Source organism: Eublepharis macularius, chromosome 2 (genome assembly GCF_028583425.1).
Source record: "Eublepharis macularius isolate TG4126 chromosome 2, MPM_Emac_v1.0, whole genome shotgun sequence".
Taxonomy (NCBI): domain Eukaryota; kingdom Metazoa; phylum Chordata; class Lepidosauria; order Squamata; family Eublepharidae; genus Eublepharis; species Eublepharis macularius.
In genome coordinates, this window is record NC_072791.1 from 94185711 (window position 1) to 94206470 (window position 20760).

General features: G+C 42.4%; 2 protein-coding genes across 2 annotated transcripts in view; one reads left to right on the forward strand and one right to left on the reverse strand.

The window, feature by feature from the left end:
• Positions 1-15858, reverse strand: part of CAT (catalase) — a 70408-nt gene extending 54550 nt beyond the window's left edge. Inside the window, exon 1 of the mRNA XM_054971401.1 lies at positions 15753-15858. Within this exon, the coding sequence (XP_054827376.1) occupies positions 15753-15776 (24 nt within the window). The 5' untranslated portion in view covers positions 15777-15858. The remainder of the gene's footprint in view (positions 1-15752) is intronic.
• A 629-nt stretch (positions 15859-16487) lies between these two features.
• The window catches only part of ABTB2 (ankyrin repeat and BTB domain containing 2), a 222055-nt gene continuing 217782 nt past the window's right edge, over positions 16488-20760 (forward strand). Inside the window, exon 1 of the mRNA XM_054971398.1 lies at positions 16488-17373. Coding sequence (XP_054827373.1) covers positions 16506-17373 — 868 coding nt within the window. The 5' untranslated portion in view covers positions 16488-16505. The remainder of the gene's footprint in view (positions 17374-20760) is intronic.

The following is a 20760-nucleotide window of genomic DNA, read 5'->3' on the forward strand; positions in this document are numbered from 1 at the left end:
AAGATCTTCATGCCCAAGCTTCAACAGGGGAAATCAATTTCGGAAGAAAACTTGAAATTGAAGCAGTGATTACAACCCAGAAAGACGTGTGAAAAGGTAAAGATCACTATCTCTCAAACCGGGACAGACTGTTTAAAGTAATGAGGCTTTAAAGTGAACTTTTAAACTGCAACAGATGGATTGTATTGAGAAAAAGATCCGGCAAGAATCTGACTAGAAAAAGGACTAAGTTAAAGAAAGTTATTGAAGAAAATAGATAATTGTTTACCATACCTGTGGTTACAAAGCGATAGCAGGCTGTGAGAAAACTTTTATCATCGCGAGAGCTGCAGTGGAGAGTCGGCAAACAGGAAATGCGTAGCAGCGATAGAGGCGCTTGTGAGAGAAGGTCCCTATCGAAGGACAGGAAGAAGGGAATCGCCATTTTTGAAAAGGGAAGGGCATTGACTTCAACAGGAGCGGAAGTAGGACATCTTGGATTACAAAAAGACTATAGAAAACCCATAGAGAAAACCATAGAGAAAAGACGCCCGACATTTTGGATTTCGTAAACGTCTCTTGTTTATTTTAAGAACCGGGACATTCAAATTATTTTAAAGGGACATTAATTTAGACGCCACGGAGCTAAGGAAACGTGCAGACTCGTGGGAGCGAGGTAAATCAAGCCCCACGATGTCGAAGAAAGAGTGGCAAACAGCTATTGAGAACTTGTACAAAAAATTCCTGGAAATGTTAAAGGAATTGAAGGAGACAAAACAGGAGTTGGTGAGAGAAGTTAAAGATGTTAAAGAGACAGTAAAAAATGAATTGGCAGAGGTGAAGAAAGGAATGGAAACAATACAAACCGACCTGCAGGCAGCGCAGCAGAAAGTTAATGTTGTGGAAAAAGCGATGGAGAATCTTACAGAGACGCAACGAATGGATATGAGAGTGATGAGGGGAAGAATGGCGGTTGCGGAGAGTAAATATATGGAGAAACAGCTGAGGTTTCGAGGTCTGACGGAAATAGAGACAAAGACAGCACAAGAACAGGTGACTGAAGTGTTAGCTGAATACCTGGGAAAGGAGGAGGAGGAAGTTGTGGCTATCCTGGATGTTGTGTACCGAATAAACTCCAGATTCGCGGCCCAGAGGAAATTACCAAGGGACGTGATTGTGCAATTTACGACAAGGAATATAAGAGAAATGATAGTGAGCAAACAGTTTCAAGATCCATTGGTAGTCGATGGCAAGACGATTATCATCATGAAGGAGCTACCCAGATCGGTGTTGCTTGATCGGAAAAAATACAAAGTGCTTGTGCAGAATTTGAAGGAAATGAAAATAAGATATAGATTGGAATTACCGGAAGGGATATCTTTTGAATTTGGAGGAATGAAAAAGCGCATCAGATCTGAATTTGAGATGGAAAAGTTTATGAGGGACAATGAAAAGGACTTACCAACAACAAGGCTATGAATATGGAGTGTAAAGTTTTATCCTGGAATGTAAATGGACTTAATTCACCCAAAAAGAGAAAAAGTACTTTCCACTGGCTAGTAAAACAAAAATGTGACATTGTATGTTTGCAAGAGACCCATATCAGAAATCAGGATGTAAAATACCTTAAAGTGAGTAAGTTGGGCACCGATTTTGTAGCGGCCTCAAAAAAGAAAAAAAAGGGAGTGGTTTTATATATTAAAGAGGAGCTACAGCCAAAATTAATGATTAGAGATGTGGAAGCCAGATTTATAGCAGTGGAATGTACATGGAATTTTAAAAAAGTGTTGGTTATTGGAATCTATGCACCAAATGGTGCCAAAGAGAGCTTCTTTGAGGATTTAAGGAAGCAATTAGATGAACTTTCATATGATAAGATAATCCTTGCAGGAGACTTCAATGGAATTACAAATTTGGAACAGGACAAAAAAATCAGTAATTGCACAAAAGAAAAGAGGACTTTTGCCAAAGACGTTCTTTGCATTAGTGCAACAGGAAACTTTGGAAGATGTATGGAGAACGCGGAATCCCACAAGTAGACAGTATACATTTTTCTCCGCAAGACACTCTACTCTATCACGTATTGATATGATCTGGGCCTCAAAGGACTTAGTGCTTTGGACTAAGGATGTTGAAATAATGCCTATGGTAGGCTCAGATCATAATCCAATTATGTGGAAGTTTGGGAAAAGAAATAAGAGGAAAGGATGGAGAATAAATGAGGACCTGTTACAGGAGGGGGAAAATATGGAGATGCTGAGAAGGGAGACTAAGTTCTTCATACAACATAATATGAATCGAGAAGTACCAACCAATAAGGTTTGGGACGCATACAAAGCAGTAATTAGAGGCATACTAATGGATTTAAATGGAAGAGCACGAAAGAAACGAGAGGAGAAGAGACAGGAGATTATGGAGAAAATAAAAGCCAAAGAAACACAACTAAAGAAAAGACCAGGGAAGAAGAAAATTTATCAGGATATCAAAATTTTACAAGAGCAGTTGACGGCAATGAATAATAGAGAACTGGAATGGAATTTGAAAAGAATGAATCAAAAGTCGTTTGAAGGTGGAAATAAACCTGGGAAATATTTGGCATGGCAATTGAAGAAGAGAAAAGAAAAAAAGATAATAAATAAAATATGTGAGGACAACAAAGTGCATTTGGAACAGTCTGCCATTAGTAGAGCCTTTTACAAATTTTACGCCAAATTGTATGGGAAAAAAGAAGTGAAAAAAGATTCAATAGCGACATATTTGGGAAAAGTAAAACTCCCAATAATCTCGGAAGACTGGAGAGTCAAATTAAATTGTGAAATAACAGAGGAAGAAATAAAGAAAGCAATACAGTCAACAAATTTGGGAAAAGCGCCAGGGCCTGATGGACTTACAGCAAAATTTTATAAGGTAATGGCCAATGAGCTGGCACCATTTTTAAAAGAGGTGATCAATGGTGTCTTGAGAGACCAAAGAACTCCAGATACTTGGAGTGAAGCTAATATATCACTGATCCCTAAAGAGGGACAGGACTTGACAAACGTTAAAAATTACAGACCTATTTCCTTACTTAATAATGATTACAAGATCTTTGCGAAGATCTTGGTAGAGAGGCTAAAGGGATGGCTAGCTGAGGCTATTGGGGAAGAACAAGCTGGTTTTCTTCCAAATAGACAAATCAGAGACAATTTAAGGACAGTCATAAATGCTATTGAATACTATGATAGGCGTTGTGATAAAGAGGTTGGGTTCTTCTTTGTAGATGCTGAAAAAGCATTTGACAATTTGAACTGGGACTTTATGTTTGCAACTATGGAACAGCTACAAATGGGAGAAATATTCATAAGAGCAGTTAAAAAAAATTTACAGAGACCAAAGTGCAGCAATTGTGGTGAACGATGAGGTGACTAAGAAACTGACTATAGGGAAAGGTACAAGACAAGGTTGCCCGTTGTCTCCACTGTTGTTTATTTTGGTATTGGAAATTCTGATGATACAGATTCGAGAAGATAATGCAATCCGTGGAATAAAGATAAAGGACTTTTCTTATAAGGTCAGAGCATTTGCAGATGATATAATGTTAATTGTGGAAAATCCAATTGAAAACATGTCTAAGGTAATAGATAAAATCAAGGAGTTTGGAGACTTGGCAGGTTTTTACGTAAATAAAAAGAAATCAAAGATATTATGCAAAAATATGACTAAACAAAAACAACAGTTATTAACGGAAATAACTGACTGTGAAGTAACAAGCAAGGTAAAATATTTGGGAATCGAATTGACTGCAAAAAATATAGATTTATTTAAGAACAACTATGAGAAATTATGGACTCAAATAGAGCAGGACTTGATTAAGTGGAATAGATTGAACTTGTCATGGTTGGGAAGAATTGCAGCAGTCAAGATGAACGTTTTGCCAAGAGTGATGTTTTTGTTACAGACAATACCAATTATTCGGGACTCTAAACAATTTGAAAAATGGCAGAGGAAAATATCGGAGTTTGTATGGGCAGGCAGGAAGCCTAGGGTGAAAATGAAAGTGTTGCAGGATGCAAAAGAAAGGGGTGGAATGCAACTGCCCAACTTGAGACTTTATTATGATGCAATCTGTCTGGTATGGCTGAAAGATTGGATGACGCTGAAAAATCGCAAATTGCTGGCCTTAGAGGGATACAAAAAATTGTTTGGATGGCATGCATATCTATGGTATGACAAAGTGAAAGCAGATTCTATGTTTCTACACCACTATATTCGGAGAAGCCTCTTCACAGTTTGGAAGAAATATAAAGGTTACCTACAGGAAGGAACTCCCTCTTGGGTGGTTCCATATGAAGTAATTGATCCAAGAACGGTTGATAACGAGCAACAGTGTTTAACGTATAAGGAGATAACTCAAACAGAGTTTTCTAAAACTAGAATAAAGACACAACAAGAGTTGTCCCCAAACTATGATTGGTTTCAATATAGACAAATTAGAGATCTTTACTATTCGGACTGTGCGAAGGGAGGAATAAGAATAGAGAATTCAGAATTAGAGAAAGTAATTTTACAAGGAGATAAAAAGGAAATTTCAAAGGTTTACAAAGTGTTGTTAAAATGGTATACTGAGGATGAGGTAGTTAAAGTGCAAATGGTGAAGTGGGCTATAAACTTTAATAAAGAAATAACAATGGAGGCGTGGGAATACTTGTGGAAAAACACGTTGAAGACTACGACATGCACTAATATTAAAGAGAATGTTTATAAAATGATTTATCGTTGGTATCTGACACCAAAGAAAATAGCGCTAGGGAATTTGAACATGTCTAACAAATGCTGGAAATGTAGAAAACATGAGGGTTCTTTGTACCATATGTGGTGGACTTGTGAGGTAGCTAGGCAGTACTGGGGGGAAATAATAAAAGTAATGAGTGAGATTTTACAATTTCAAGTGAATAAGAACCCAGAACTCCTGCTACTGAACTTGGGAATGCAAGATATACCAGCACAATACAGGACATTGTTATTTTATATGACAGCAGCAGCTAGACTCTTGTATGCGCAGAAGTGGAAAGTACAAGAGGTGCCAACCATTGAGGATTGGATCTACAAATTGCTGTACATGGCGGAGATGGATAAAATGACAAGAAAGTTGAGAGACCTTGACCCAGGGCAGTTTAACAAGGACTGGGAGAAGCTGAAACAATATCTGGTGAAAAAATGGGAGGTGGGTGGAGAACTGTGGCAGTTTGAAAATTACTGAAACACAATGAAAGAAGAGGGAAGTGACTATACCGAGGGGGGGGGAGAGTTAACTGAATAATTCTAAGCAAATATCATATTGGAGTATTATATAGGGTATTAGTAGTGCTATTATTAGAAGAAATGTAAGGATTAAAATTAAACTAAATATCTTTCTGACGTAAATAATAGTTGTAAAAGGATGAATGGATACACATTAGTAGGTGAAATGTGGATATAATAGACTGACTTATGTTAAACGAATATATGAATGGATTATTCTAGTTAAATAGCTCCATAACGGAGAAGTTAGACAATAATATTGGATAAGACATGTAAAAGGAAGTAAGGAGCAACATATATATAGAATATAAGTCAAATTGATTGATTTATTATGAATGTAAGTAAAGTTTATAGAAGTATTAGAAAATATGCATAAAATGGGGCAAATTGCTCGTCCCATACTGAAGAGAGCAGAAAGAGTAAGATAGAGAATAAGTGATTAGAATGAATATTATTGAAAGGAATCAGAAATAGCACAATTATGATAGATAAGCTTAGAAGAACTTGAAAGTATATTATAATAAATATAGTAAAGTTCATATAAGTAAAGGGAAAATAGATGAGGGGTTGGAAAACTGTTGGAAGTCAACAAAAAGGGGGGGAATGGGAGGGGGTTAGAATTGGAAATTTAAAGGAATGTCAATGTAAATGATATGATATGATATGTTTCTAATCCAATAAAAAAAATTTTTTATAAAAAAAGAAAATTTATGAGGGAGTTAAGCAAGTAAATCTCTGAGGTAAAATCAGAACATGCACAGATTTCAGTTCTTATGCCCTCAACAGATACTTAAATGCTTATGTGTTGAGGCTTTTCTTCCCTTGGTTTTCCCCTAACACTCCAATATACTTTCTTTTAGTATTCGCTGTCACTTTGGGAGTTAGGAATGCTGGTACCCATTTTCTAAAACCCCAATCCCCTTCATACACCAGTGTTTTCCTTCAGTCATTAACTGAATCCGAAGGTCTCCACGCGCTGTTTCTAACCACACCCAACCACAGATCTCTTCACTTTCCAGAGCTACCTCCCTGTTTAACTGGACAGGGAAAGTCTCCTCTTCTTAGAAGATCTATCCCCTTTCCCTTGGCCTGTTTGGGAGTCTGCACTCACTTCTCAAACCCCCTTGCCAACTTTCTCCAGTTCTTCTGTCAGTGTTAAAACTGCTCTTTCTTAGAACACCATCCCTCCACTCTTCACACTGGGTTCTACTCTGCTCTGGGCCTGAAAAAAGACCCCCCCCTCTCTTCAGCTCATGCTACCCAATCAGATCCCTTGGGAGTAGCCTGTCACTCAAAGCTCTCTGAATCTCTGAGGGATTAACACTGCAGCAGTGTGTACAGTACTTCCAGACTTTTTCAAACGTGCAGTCCATCACATGTCCCACCCTTTGAGAACACTGCTTCAGGGGAGAGTCTCACCTCTCCTGTGCGATGAGTGAAGCATGTGGGACAGCAGCTATAAAATCTTAATGGCACCTTTAAAGCCTTAACTAAAATGTCCTGCTTAAGTATATTTGGGAAATTAAAGCAAACGTAGTTCTTAGCCAAAGAACAGCTAGTGATGCCATCTGCTGGAGAAACAAAAATTGAAAGGATGGTTTTCAGCACTGTAAAAAATGCTGAACACAAAAGCATTTGTTTTAACTGTAATTTTAACAAACTGAAGAGGAAGTTAATTTTTTAAGACTGAACATGTATCTGAACATGCTGTCCCAAAAGTCCCATGAAATATCACGATTCATTAACAAAGGGTTGTTTTTCCAGATAAGCAAATGATAAGAACATAAGAACCTAAGGGTAGCCATGGTGAATCAGACCAATGTAAAAGCATAATTCTCTTTCCAACAGTGACCAGCTAAATATCCCTGAGAAGCCCACCAGCAGAGCCTGCAGACAACATTCCTTATCTATGAACTGCTTCCCAGCACCTAACTACTGCTTCTCAGTTATTCTGTCTCTGAAACTCGAAATTTCACTTGAGTATCATAGCTAATAATAAGAACAGACCTATCCTCTAGACATTTGTCCAGCCCCCTGTTAAATCCATTTAAGCCAGCGGCCATCACCACATCTTATAGTAGTAAGTACCACAAGTCAACCACTCATTCCATTTAGTAATTCCTTTATCTGTCATGAATCTACCACCAACCGGTGTCATGAAGTCATCTTGAGTTCAGTATTATGGGAGTAGAAAAGTTTCTCTCTATCCTCTTTCTCTATACCAGCGATACCCACTCAGTGACTCAGGAGCTGCCATGGTTCTTCTGAGCACTGTTGTCCAATGTGACACCACTGTATGTTCCAGGAAAGCGTGCAAGGTCATTGACTGGTACAAGTTGTGGTTTCAAGGGGTAAACCACCTGCCAACAACTATCAGGATGGATAAGATGGATAAGATGATTAAGATGCAAACTTCTCCTTGAGCTGGGGACTTTGGACCATGGATGCAAGTTAAGGGCTTATCCTTCCCAGCAACACCCCATCCTTCATTACAGCTTCTGTGCTCTTATCCCTGCACCCAGGCTGCTGCATGGAGGAGAGCGAGCTGACTGCATACAAGTGAGAATACAACAACCATTACCATAGCAGCCACATGGGAAAAGAGCAAGCTGGCCACAGAAGGGTGGGGGAGGCTTCATTCCCTTTACTGTGTGGCCAGCTGCTCCTCCTCTGGGCACCTTGGCAGTCTTAGTCTCTTATGATCTACTGCTCTTTGTGCTAAGGAGAGAGCATAAAAGACCCTCCACTCAGTCCATATACCCAAGGGATGGCTAAGTTTCAGTAGTTTCAGTAGCAGTAGTTTCAGTAGCAGGTGTTTTATTAGAAAGCTGTGTTAATTGACTGTGATTTTATCTTGTATATTTTATCTTCTGTTGTGACCCATCCTGAGCCTGCTTGTGGGGAGGGCAGGATATTATTATTATTGATGATGATGATAGTGGTGGGGAGAGACAACTCTACATGCTCAGAGGTTCTCTGGAAATTAAAACAGTTTTAGTTACATATTTAACAGTAACAGTTATATCTTACAAAAATGTGTGTGCGAATGGTGCAAAAGGCCTACAGTAATCAAGTGGCTTTTGGACTTCCAGAATGGCATGGTGCCGTCTCAGCAGCTGAGTTATGATTTTCCCGACTCCTTGGGACTCGAGGATTCGGGCCCCCCAAACTCCCCCACGGAGAGGGGAGGTAGGCCAGAGCAAGGTGGAAGAGCTCAAGGGGACTGGCAACCCCCTGTGGTAGCCCCCACACCAGCTCAAGGCAAGGACCGTGGAAGAAGCCCCATGGCTCTCAAACTGCGAACTCCGGAACTTTGAATAAGCGAAAATAAAGCGAAGATTCCTGACAAGATAGTAAGTAAAGACAACTGAAGGACCAAAAAAGAGTGATTCTACTTGACATCTTTCCAGTAAGAGAATTGTTTATGGCTTTATGAGGGCTATTCAGCTTGAGGAGGGGGGTTTCATTATCCTCCGGAGAAGCGGCTGTTTTATGACCCAGAGGAATGTTATCGAAGAGTGATTGCAAAAAGTGTTTTTCTGGAGAGAGCTGGGTAGCAAAAATCTTCTGAATTATAAACAGCAAGAGCAAAGTAGCTTTTTACCTGTTTTAAGAGATCTTTGGTGACTATCTGAAAGTGAGTGAATAAAATGACGCTCCCTCAAGAAATATTTTCAAAGCTGCAGCAAATCTCTAAGCTGTTGAATGAAGTATTAAGAAAAGCAGACGAGACACTTGAATTCAAATCAGATAAAGACAAAGTGATAGATGCCAAATTAGAAGAAAACCTTGATGGGACAGATTTATTTGAAAGAAAATTGGAGAAGAAACCACAACAAAAGCGAACAGGAAACCAGTCTCTTTCTGTGAAAGCACAAAAGCTGGAGAAGAAGGGGGAAGGGCGTGGACGGAAGGCTGTGAGGAAAAGATCTAGTGTACCACCTCTGTACGAAGCAAAAAGCATACAATGCACTTCAACTAAGAAATACATCACAAAGAGGAAGAAAGACAATCAGAGACATGGTAATGTACCTAGGCCAACCTGTTGCAGTATTGGGCGAGGAAATCTGACCGATGGCCGGACCTGTCCATCCTGGAAACAAACATCCTGTCCTGCCCTCCCACCCGCGTGCAGAGCGAGCGGGTGTTCTCCCACCTGGGAGACCTCCTCTGTCCCTGCAGCGCACATCTGCACCCGGACCTGGTGGACACGTTAACGTTCATCAAGGTGAACCTCAACCTACTGGGGCACCCTCCCGTGGACCTGGACCTACCCGGGCTCTGAGCCACCCTGGGGTTGTAGCTGGCCCAGCTCGTCCACAGCGGGCTCAAGCCTCCCTCAGTTCTCGGGGCTGCTTCCATGGCTGGTGACCCTTTGCCCTCCTCTCCCAGACAAGTTCCTGTTCCGTCTTCACACCTCTCCCTCTCTGGATCTGCTCAGATGCCTCCCAACCTCTCCTGTCTTTCCCATCCCGTCCCTTCCGCAAAGGCAGGAAGGTGTGGTGCTGCCAGCTGATGCCGCTTTTGGGCACGAGGAACAGCTCTGCTGCTGTTGCCAATGTGAGAGTGGCACCGTATGGTACCCCCCCTTCCAGGACACCTGGTGTCCCCTCTGAGCAGGGGGGAATGGGTCCCTCTCACCCTTTCCACGAAGGCAGGACGTTGGGTGCTGTCTGCTGCCGCCGCTCTGGACCCCGAGGGGCAGCTCAGAAGCTTTTGCTGAGCTTGACAGGTTTGAGTTGCACGGTGCACCCCTATCCATGTGTACCTGCTGTCCTCTTTGTGCTTGGGGGGAATGGGACCCACGACCAGTCATGTGTCCTTTCTGCGAAGGCAGGAAGGTTGTCGAGGTCTGCCGCTGCTGCTTTTGGGCACGAGGGGCAGCTCAGGAGCTCTGGAGAACAGAGTACCTAGGAAAGTCAAGAAAATTCTCCCCCCAATGCCTCTAACCCTCTCTGTGGGCTCTGTAGGTGCCACGGGGGCCATTCCGCGCCCAATGAACTGCGAACCAGTTCGGTAACGGGAAATGTTTGTTGCGGTTCACGATCTTGGGATCGTCGTTGGCACCGAACCGCGAACCGCTGGTTCGTTAAATTTTTTTGGTTCGCGCTCATGTCTACCCCCCACTCCAAAGGTGGGAGGCCAACATTTTGTAAAGATCTCTTTAAATCAAGCAAGACAGACTCTGTATCTTTATGCTCTCCTGCAGGTAAAGATTTAGAGGAGCTGGACAGCTACATTTCACTTTGTGTTCCAATGAATGAGTTCCTTGTATGTTAGCAGTAGCCTGCAAGCCAGGTCTTCCTCTGCTTGTAGTGAAAGACAAGGTTGGAGTCATCTTTTTAGCACCCAGAATAATTTAAAGCAGGAGTCACCTATGCTTGTTACTTGGGAGGGATAAGAAAGGTTACATGCTCATCAGAAAAAATTCTGCTCACAGAGATTCTAAAGGTACCCTAAAATTTCTGCATTTTTAGAAGCAGGAGTGCATTTTTAGAAATAGAACTGCTGAACATCAGGAGTATTCTTCAACTATGAGTTTTGGGAAGCCCTTCAAGTTCTTCAAAGTCAACAGACACAGGGCTCTATGCACAGCAGCTGCCTCAGAGAGTTTAAAATTGTTCTCTTAGTAACCCATCTTACATGGTTTTCTATTATAAACAGAGCAACTTGATTTCTTAAAAACTGGCGTGAAACACCAGAAGTTCCCTCCCCACCCTTTCCCTGTTGTCTCGCAGATAGTTGCTGTTGGTACTTTGTTGACTTGAAATTGGGTACTCGCCTTGAGTTTTTTGATTTTGGGTTTAAATTTGATCCATCTTCTCATACAGCTGGTGGAATTTCTGCAGGGAGGGAAAGTTTGGTTGTGTTTGGAATTTGTAGTTAGAGTCTCTTATAATAAATTCAGCTTATGGGATATGGAATTTAGTTGCTGGAAGATAGCTATAATTGTTCGGGCAGTAAGGAGGCAGTAGTCCCTAATAAAGTCTAATAAGTTATCTTTTAGAAAGTTTTATAACGTCCCTGTTCCCCAGTGTCTTTCTGTGAGAGAGGGCAGTTCTTGTGGATCTGTGGAGGTATCTTTTAAGAGAGGGTTAGAGGCATTGGGGGGAGAATTTTCTTGACTTTCCTAGGTACTCTGTTCTCCAGAGCTGCATATTTATTTGGGGAGGCAAAACCAGGAAGGTCACTTATTATCTCGCTCCATGAGATAAGGTCATTGAGGTGAAGCTGCTTTGCTGACATAGCTGGGGAACGAGGGTCTGTGTGGATTCTTCAGCATTTCTTCCTCCCCATGGAGTCCAGTCTTATTGCCGGGCTTCTATAGGAAAGCTTTCCTTTTCCTTTCTTGTGTAGCCAGGAGATACACAGAAGTAATGAAAGATGTTCTTTATCCTTAATTAAAATGGGAGAGGCTGGGTAGTTAAAACAGAGACGAGAGGATAAAAGTAAAAAGTAAAAATAGAGCGAGCTCCGAAAGACAGTTACTGACTGCCATCTTAGAAGCTCCCCCATTATTATGTATGGATAATACATATTAACCATACATAATATTATCCATACATAATATTATAATACAGTATATGGACACTGAGGAAAGCTGACAGGAAGAAAGTTGATTCATCTGAAATATGGTGCTGGAGAGAGTTTTGTGGATATCATGGATGGCCAAAAAGACAAATAAGTGGGTTCTACATCAAATTAAGCTTGAATTCTCCCTAGAAGTCCCAGTGAGTCTTGTCGTCTCATGATGTGACTAAAGTATGATAGCCTCAGTTTTTTGACAAAACTGAGGCTATCATACTTTAGTTACATCATGAGAAGACAAGACTCACTGAAAAAGATAATAATTCTAAGAAAAGTGGAAGGCAGTATGAAAAGACGAAGACCCAGAATGAGATGGCTTGATTCAGTGAAGGAGGCCACATCCTCTAGTTTGCAAGAACTGAGCAGAACTCTTAATGACAGGAGGTCTTTCATTCATAGGTCACTATATGTCAGAAGCAATTTGACATCACATAACACACGCACGCACACCAGGGCAAAGTAGAAATATAATGAATAAATAAATTACACAGAAAAAATGCACTGAATAATACTGCATGTTATGGTTATGTTTCCTGTTTTGTTCATTCTTGTACTTCTGATAAAAGTTTTACTGGTTTCCACTGTTTTTCTTGTTGGCTTTGTTAAATAGAGTTCAAATTAAGTGAATATAGACAAGTTTTAACATGATGCAAAAAAAAAATTCAAGAAATATTAATGTTTTAAATACCCAAAGTATCACTTCCAACCAACAATCAGCAGAATCTAATATAAGATTTTAGGGAAGCTATATGGACAGAAGTTATCAGAAAGTAGTTTGCCTTTGAAAAATATGAGGAAGGATTCATGTGCAATCTAATGAAACTTGCTACCTCTAGAAAATGAATGTTTAGCAAAAACAATTATTAATATACATGAAACTTAGGCATTGTTCTCATTATCTAGTTGAGCAATATTTTATTATTTATTCTAATATTTTTATTCACTAGGCAGCCAAAGAGTCTCTTAAAGTGTCTCTAGTTAAAATACATGGAAGATTCAATAAAACATTATAATTGCGAGTAGGAACTACAATAATAAGACGCAGCAGCAGTGCCTTTTTGAACAGGAAGCTTTTTGACAGTTTCTGAAACAAACTTAGCAGGCTGGCCATTGGAACTTTTCTAAGTAGAATTCCATAAACAGGATTTTTCCAAAGAGGTATTTGAAGTAAAGCCTCACCCAACCTCCGAGGTCAGATGGAAGGATATACAAAAGAAGGCATTCCTTCAGTTATTTTGGTCATATATCCTTTTGGGCTTTAAAGGTCAAAAATAGCACTACAATTGGACTTGGAAAATAACTGGTATAAAGTACAAGTGGAACTCATCTTTTCATTGTAGAATTTAATAGCCTAACCACTGTGGACCAATTGAACAACTCTTCTCAAATCCACACAATGCATTAAAATAATTGGATCTGGAGGTGACCCAGACATGTCTCATGATGGACAGTTCTTTATCTTCTAGGAAGGGATGTAAATGTAAAACTATTCAAAAAAACCATTCTCACTCACCTGAAAATTACCATAGCCTGAGAATTAAGTAGCAATTAAGATATCTACAGTGCATACCTGTTCCTTAATAGAAGGCATAGTATAAAACAGTAGCTAAAATATTATGGATGAGGAAGTGTTTTAAAAGTTAGGAGGTCTCCGGTTCAAATATCACTTCTGCTACAAACTCAGGAAGTAGTCTTAGGTTGGCACCAGTCCACATTTGTATTGTGGGAATAGTGACTTCCCCATCGTAAGGAATACATCATGGCAATGTATGCAAAGCACTTTAAATGTTTTGGAGTGCCACATAAACACCAAATAAAATTATTATCAGTACTAAGGGAATGTGTGATAGGCTAAATTTTTTAGCAATATGATAGCCCATACTCTAGAAACATTTGAAAAAATTCAACTGTGGAGAATTGCAGTTCTTTTGATAGCTTTTTATGCTGTTCTCATATAATGGCGTCATTCTGAAAAGAAAGTACACTGTGTAAAAACTTTTTTAGGATTCAAAGTTCTTTCAGAGTACCCTACAAAAGTAAGAGAAAATAAAAATATAATTGAGCGACTGTTGCTCAACTTGCAAATAACAGGGCTGGTCTTACCAAAAGGTGGCACTCTTGTATCAGATAAGCACAAGGCAGCTAAACCAAACAAAGCACTAATAAAAAGCAGATACAGCAGGAGCAAAATTTGGACAGCATATAGAGTAAGAAAAACCCTTTATGTCGTACCCAGCTCATTGTTCAAAGCCAAGGTCTAATCTGCATAGACTCCTTCAGGCTCCAGGCCTTCATCAAATGAGCTAACCAACCAACCCATCTGTGTTTATGAATGACAACTAAGCAAATTATTAGCTCGATCCACTTCATGTTTGTGTAGAAGTGAGTTCCACTGAGTTCAATATGACTTACATTTTCAGACCACTGATGTACTGTGCTATTCTAAGCAGTGGTACACACTTTTAAGTCCATGGAAGTCAGTGGGCTTAGAGGGTTCAACTCTGTTTAGGACTGCACTGGTAGTTAACTATATATTTAATATCACTCTTAAAGTCCTATGAGTCTGTGTAGTATTATAAGAGAGCTCATTCGTTCAGGCATTTGCTTCAATGTCAAGTATCAGAAGAAAACAAGTCTCAGCAAAAATCTAGACTGAATTTCAAGAGCGCCTATTTCTGCTCTAGGAGAAGCCTGTAGCCTCCTGAGGACAGCAACAAGTTTTGCTTGCATGGAGAGTCATTTTGGCCTGTAGCTACCCCATCTCTCATGGCTTATCATTCCTCTCACCTCACCTAGTCATTATTACATCAGGCCCTTTCATTTTTTAAAATACAAAATATTATCTTTTGCTACTGGAAAAAACTAGCTAAGGATTTTTGCACAAGGACTTTAAGAATACAGTTTAGTTTGGAAAGTGATGCTTATGAGGTTGTTTCCAGCAGGGCTTTTTAAGAAACCTGAATTTTAAAACATGAAGCAGACAAGATAGTTTCACAAACCATGCTAAGAACAGTTGCTAATTCAGGTTAAAAGACAGGGGAAAAGCCATCTTCAGACAGAATGCACGTTCTAGCATAGAGTTAGACAAAACCTCCAAAATAATTTATACTTCTTATGTACAAATGAGTGTCTACGTTTACAACATTTGTAAGCGATTCAATATGGGAGCACCTTTGTGGGAGCTTTGCACACCAAAGGCTTTTCCCATAGAGCAATCTGTAAAATCTCCATGGGCAGGAATGTACATTCAGTATCTCTTCTGTTTTACATCCCACATGAATAAATGACTCAATGAGCGTGAGAGAAGCACACAAGCACTTTCATGTGAAAACAGCCTCAGCTAAATCAAAGCAAGCACTCTCTGAACATTGGCCGTTTCCGCATATGTTGAATAATGCATTTTCAATACACTTTAGCAATCCTTTGGAAGTGGATTTTTTGTTTCACACATGAAAACCCAGTTCCAAATGATCGCTAAAGAGCATTGAAAGTGCGTTATCCAACGTGTGGAAGCAGCCATTGTTCCTACAGAAAGACACAAGAGAGCAAATCCTCATGTCAAATATACATCCTCATGTCAAATATACAATATACACAGATGCTGCAAACGAATATACAGGTATGTGGAAAAGCAACATAAAGCTACACGTTATGTAAAAAGACAACCAGCCTAAGCCCACACAGTCTTACTCAGAAGCAAATCCCAGAGAATTAAATGGTGCACGCCAACTCCCAGGTAAAAGTGCAGAGCTGGGATTCTAAGCACAGCTCCTTCGGCGGGCCCCTCTCCCGAGATACCCATGTTGAAGGCCAAGCTAGCGAGATCAGCAATGCACATCCCGTGCCGGGCCTTGGAACAAGCACGGTCGGTGCTTGAACTAGCAGGTAACCGAGGGCTTCATTACCTCTCCCAAGGGCAAACGAGACATGGTGATCGCGCCGCTTCTCCGTCTGCAGACAGCAGGACTCCCTCTCCCCTTTCCGTCTCCCGTCCTCCTCTAGGAGGCTTTGTTTTTGCCCCGCCCACAGTCTTCTTCTTTGCTCCGCCTGTTAGCTGCAGGAAATTTACTTACGGGCCGCCTAGCTCGGGTTTCGGCGGCAGGACCCACCCCTCGTCTCGCGGGGCTGCTGATTGGTGCGTTTGCCGCAGGTCATTTGCATGCCGCCTGCTGTCGGTGTGCCAGACAGAGCAGCCGGAGTGAAGTTTGCTCAAAGCTCCGGCAAGTGCCTGGAGTGAATCGCTGCACGCAGCCCGCTGCAGCAGCTCCCCGGACAGCCTCTGAGCGAGCTCCCCCCTCTCTCCTCGCGTCTCCTGGAAGGATCCGGACGTCACCCCCGCATCCTCGCTGGCTGGCCGGGCGGCCGGTGGCTTCCCTTGCCCCGGTTGCGCAGACCCCTTTAGGGAGAGCGTCGCCTGCCTAAGCGAAGGGCTTCTACGGATCCCCCTCTGCTCTTCCGCCCAGCCCCGACCTTGCTCAAAATGATCTCACCCTGAGCGTGGAATGGGGACAGCTGGCACCCAGGAGAACCTGCAGGGTCCTCGGGAGCGGAGGAAGCGCGCAGCGGCCGGTCACGTCAGGCAGTGAGCGCTTCTCAGGCTGGCTTCGTTGGATCCCGCCCGGTCGCCGTGGAGGAGAGGGGGGTCGCCGCTCTTTCCTATGGCTGGCCTATACAGCTCGACTCTGAAGACCCTGGAAGACTTAACCCTGGACTCCGGGTATGGGGCAGGGGACTCCTGCCGGTCCCTCAGCCTCTCCTCCTCCAAGTCCAACTCGCAAGCCTTCCCGTCCTCCCAGCACAGAGGCAACTGGTGGTGCTACTCGGGCTCCATGAACAGCCGCAACAACAGCTGGGATACGGTGAACACAGTTTTGCCGGAGGATCCTGAGGTTGCGGACATCTTCGCCAGATGTGCCAAGCTGCCCGACCTGGAGGAATTCCCGTGGAGCGAAGACGACGTCGGCAAGGTTCTGAGGCAGGGGAAGGGCGGCAGCAAGCGGGGCTTCGGCCCGGACGCCGTGCGGAGGCTGTCGGTGCTGCTCCGGCGCCCGCTGATCCGCATTTCGCGGGAGGCGCAGCGCCTGAGCGTGATGCACTCCAAGTGCACGCGCTTCGAGGTCCAGAGCGCCCTCAAGCTGATCCAGAGCTGGGCGCTGTCGGAGAGCTGCCTGCTGGCCACCGTCAAGGCCCTCTCGCTCTACAGCATGAGCGCCGGCGACGGCCTGAGGCAAGGGAAGTCGGCCCGCTGCGGCCTCACCTTCTCCGTGGGGAGGTTTTTCCGGTGGATGGTGGACACCAGGATTTCGGTCAGGATTCACGAGTACGCGGCCATCTCTTTAACGGCCTGCATGGAGAACCTGGTGGAGGAGATCATGGCGCGGGTTCTGGCGAGTCAGAGCCCAGACGGGGCCGGCGGAGGGAGCGAGATATCGGCTGAGGTCCTGGAGGTGGTAATCAACAACGACGCGGAGCTTTGGGGAGTGTTGCAGCCCTATGAGCATCTCATCTGCGGAAAGAACGCTAATGGTAAGGGCTGGCACACGTGTGAATGTTGCCCTACTCATCACGGGAATGGACGTTCTCCTAGCATCCAGGGGTCCCTGCCTCTACTTACTTTCTGGGCTGTCCTTGGCAAAGTATGTCTGTGTTCATTTTTCATTGTGTTCTGCTTTGGTGACTTCTTGGTTTTATTGTGTGGTTTTATTGCAACTGCATTTTAATATTTTGTCTCTGTAAGCTACATCAGAGGCTTTTTTGGCGGTGTAATCCTATGCAGAGTTACTCTAGTCTAAACTCACTGCAAGGTGCTAGCTTATTGGTGAATGGAGTTGCAGGCACTCTGAAAAGAGGGATGCTATCATACTAATGGTTTGTTTGAAATCCTGATGTCCCCCCCCCTTCTTGTAACAACTTAAAGAGGTGCAACCTGTATATTTTTATGTGGATTTAGAAGTAAGTTCCACTTTATTCAATAGGACTTACCCAGTCACACAATTTATGGTACTGAGAGATCTGAGGGACAAATTCTGTTGCATGAAAACATATGGGCCCTTGGGTACAGCAATTTTAGTAGCAACTGGAATCCAATGAATTGCTTTAGGTGAGCATTTTCTTTCTTTTTATTGAATTCTTTTGCTATATTGCAACTGCTTTGGGAGAATTTACACCTGTCACAAAAGTTTTTTCTTGGTTAAGAAACATAACAGTTGTTATGGACCATTCTTTGAAGTGTGGTTGGCAACCACAGCAAGTTATACTATATAAAGTGTATTTGTAAAATACATCAAATTATCTAAAACTGACCAAATCAGTGAGGGCAGCATTTGTACCATTATGACATTGTATGTTGTTTGATAACTACTTTCTAGGTTGTTGAGGAAGTGTCTGGTTCTTTTCAAGGAGATTATCTCTTTTCTGTTGTTTGATCAAACCACAATTGTTGTTCATTTGCTGCAGGCAATCCGAAACTTTGATTCAGCTGAAGTATTACTAAGAGCTGTCAAAAACAATGGAAGAGAGGCTTGTCATGACTCATTATGGGACTTTCATTTGTTTCACTGGCCTCATTCTTAGAATAGCTGATGAAGTAAACCTGTATGTGGACTATACTGCTCCCCAGTGAAAGTGTGGGATCGCAGTGGCATGCTCCTTTAAACACACACCAAAATATCTCCTGCATGTAGGAAATCAACATGCCAGAGACACTAAAACCATTCTCTGTGACATCAGGATTTCTTTGGGTTGTTATCTTTGAGGTATAGAAGTATCTTTGGTCATTTCTAGTTTTAGTTGGATCAAGGCAACATCTCTGCCTGAAGTAACCCTTAAATTTTCTTTAAGACTCCAACAGCTGAAAAAACGTTCTGCTATCAGATTTTGCTGCCATTGCAAGTGTAATTGTTGGGTGAATTATGACTTCCTGGATGTAGCAGTGGGCAGTGCCTGTGATGTCTTTGATAGCCCTCAATCCTGCTCTCTTGATCCAGTTTCATATAGATGAGGAAACGTTCTGAACTGCACAGCTCCAGTATAGGACTATTCCAACAATATGTAAAAATCTGGATAAAAAACTGAGACAGTTTGTCATTGTCTACCTCCACCATGTTCCCTGGAGTTGTTGCCTCATCAGTTTCCTTGTGGCTTTTCCACACGTGCTTGATCTTTTTTACTTACCTGCTTTTTATAGTGGAAAAAAGTTGACATGCTCCTTTAGGGAAGGGGGGGAATGGTCAATAGAGTAACATGTCTGTCTCATTCATCTTACTAAGGGTGTGTTGTCACAGCTTCCCCAGCCCGTGGTGGTGGTAGGAAGAAGTTCAGCCCATTGGCAGATGCATTCAGTCATCCAGTACATTGCCACATCTGAATTCTGCTCAGATCCACTTCTTGGCACAATGACAGCACTTTAGGGGAACACCAAAATTTGGGCTGAATTCAGTGCATGGCAGAAGCTGCCTCATTAATCACAAGCTGATGATGCTGGAACTCAGAAGAAGCTGACCTTTCTTCCTGTGGCTGCCATGCATTGCGGTAGCCACAAAGAAAGAAGCCTCTTAGAGTTAGTCTGCACTGTCAGTATGCACAAACCATTATAAATTCAGAAGCCTTCCCTCAAATCAGTCTTCCACCTTATTCTTACCAGGTAGAACCTTATTCTGTAGCTGCGGTGGTACAGATATGTGTTTGTCATCTAACTTTTTGAGGGACGGTGGAAGAGGAAGAGAGATGTCTTTTGATGTGTCAAAAGGAAAGCCCCTAGAGGAAAGAATTTTATTTCTTGAAGACCAGAGTGAAAGAACAGAGGCTCATGTTACATGAAAAATAAACAGATAGGGAAAAGAATGGTAATAAATATTCAAGATATTAAGTGGTCAGCTACATTATATTTGAGTTGAATACAAAGTTTAATACAAAGGCTAGTATATGTGTTTGGCTATTATGTACTTCTTTAGAACATTTAGCGAGCAATTCTAAACAGATTTACTCAGACTAAAGTCCTGTTTTATTCAATGGGCTTACTCCTAGGAAAGTGTTCTTAAGGTTGCAAACTTAATCACATTGTATTTATCTAGTTAAAAATTCTGCTCCCCTGTGCCTACAAGTGCATTTAATTCAGTTTCAGGAGTGTATTTATTGTGTTAGCAAATACGTTGATTAGAATACAAGACTTGGTGAATCTTCTAACTACCATTACTTGTATGTTGGAAGATTCTTGTGATATTGGAAGGGGGTCCCTTCTCTCCCCTGTATTGGTTTTCTCTAAATCACTTCCTTTACCTAGAGTCTGCTTTTTGCTTCACTGTGATAACTCTGGCATATTTCCGCCCCCCCCCCCCCGACAGGAGGTAGCAGGAACTTTTGGGTAGGAGGTGGGAAGCAATGGGTAGCCCAATCCATGACAATGGTGGCTGGCCACCAGCACAATAGTGGTGCTGCTGGTCAGCTCCCTATGAACATTCCTTGGGGGGGGGGACACAACATATGTCCCTCTACAAGGCTCAGAGCACAGAGCCTTTAGCAATCCTGTCTACACCTACCAATCAGGCAGTGGCACCTGACAACGTCCCTCTGAGTGGCACACACAGACACAGCCAACCACCACCTGCCAATGCAGCCCCTACCCTTTGATGCCGCCCAGTCCACAAAGTGCTAGAAAACAGGAAGGAAAGACCCAATGTCTGCTATCCTAACAAAGGTACATGGCCTGAGTACCCGACCCCATAGCCCATGTCTACATAGCAGACACGATGCCTACTCTTCCCCCTGGTGAAGGTCTGACTGGCAGCAAAAGTGCTGGCCTCAAGCAGCCATCCCTGCTTGAAACTGCACCCCCCTTCCCCTGGAAAAAAGGGGGGAAGCCAGACACAGGCCATGCTTGAATCAACAGGCCTCATATCCAAGACTAGCATCATA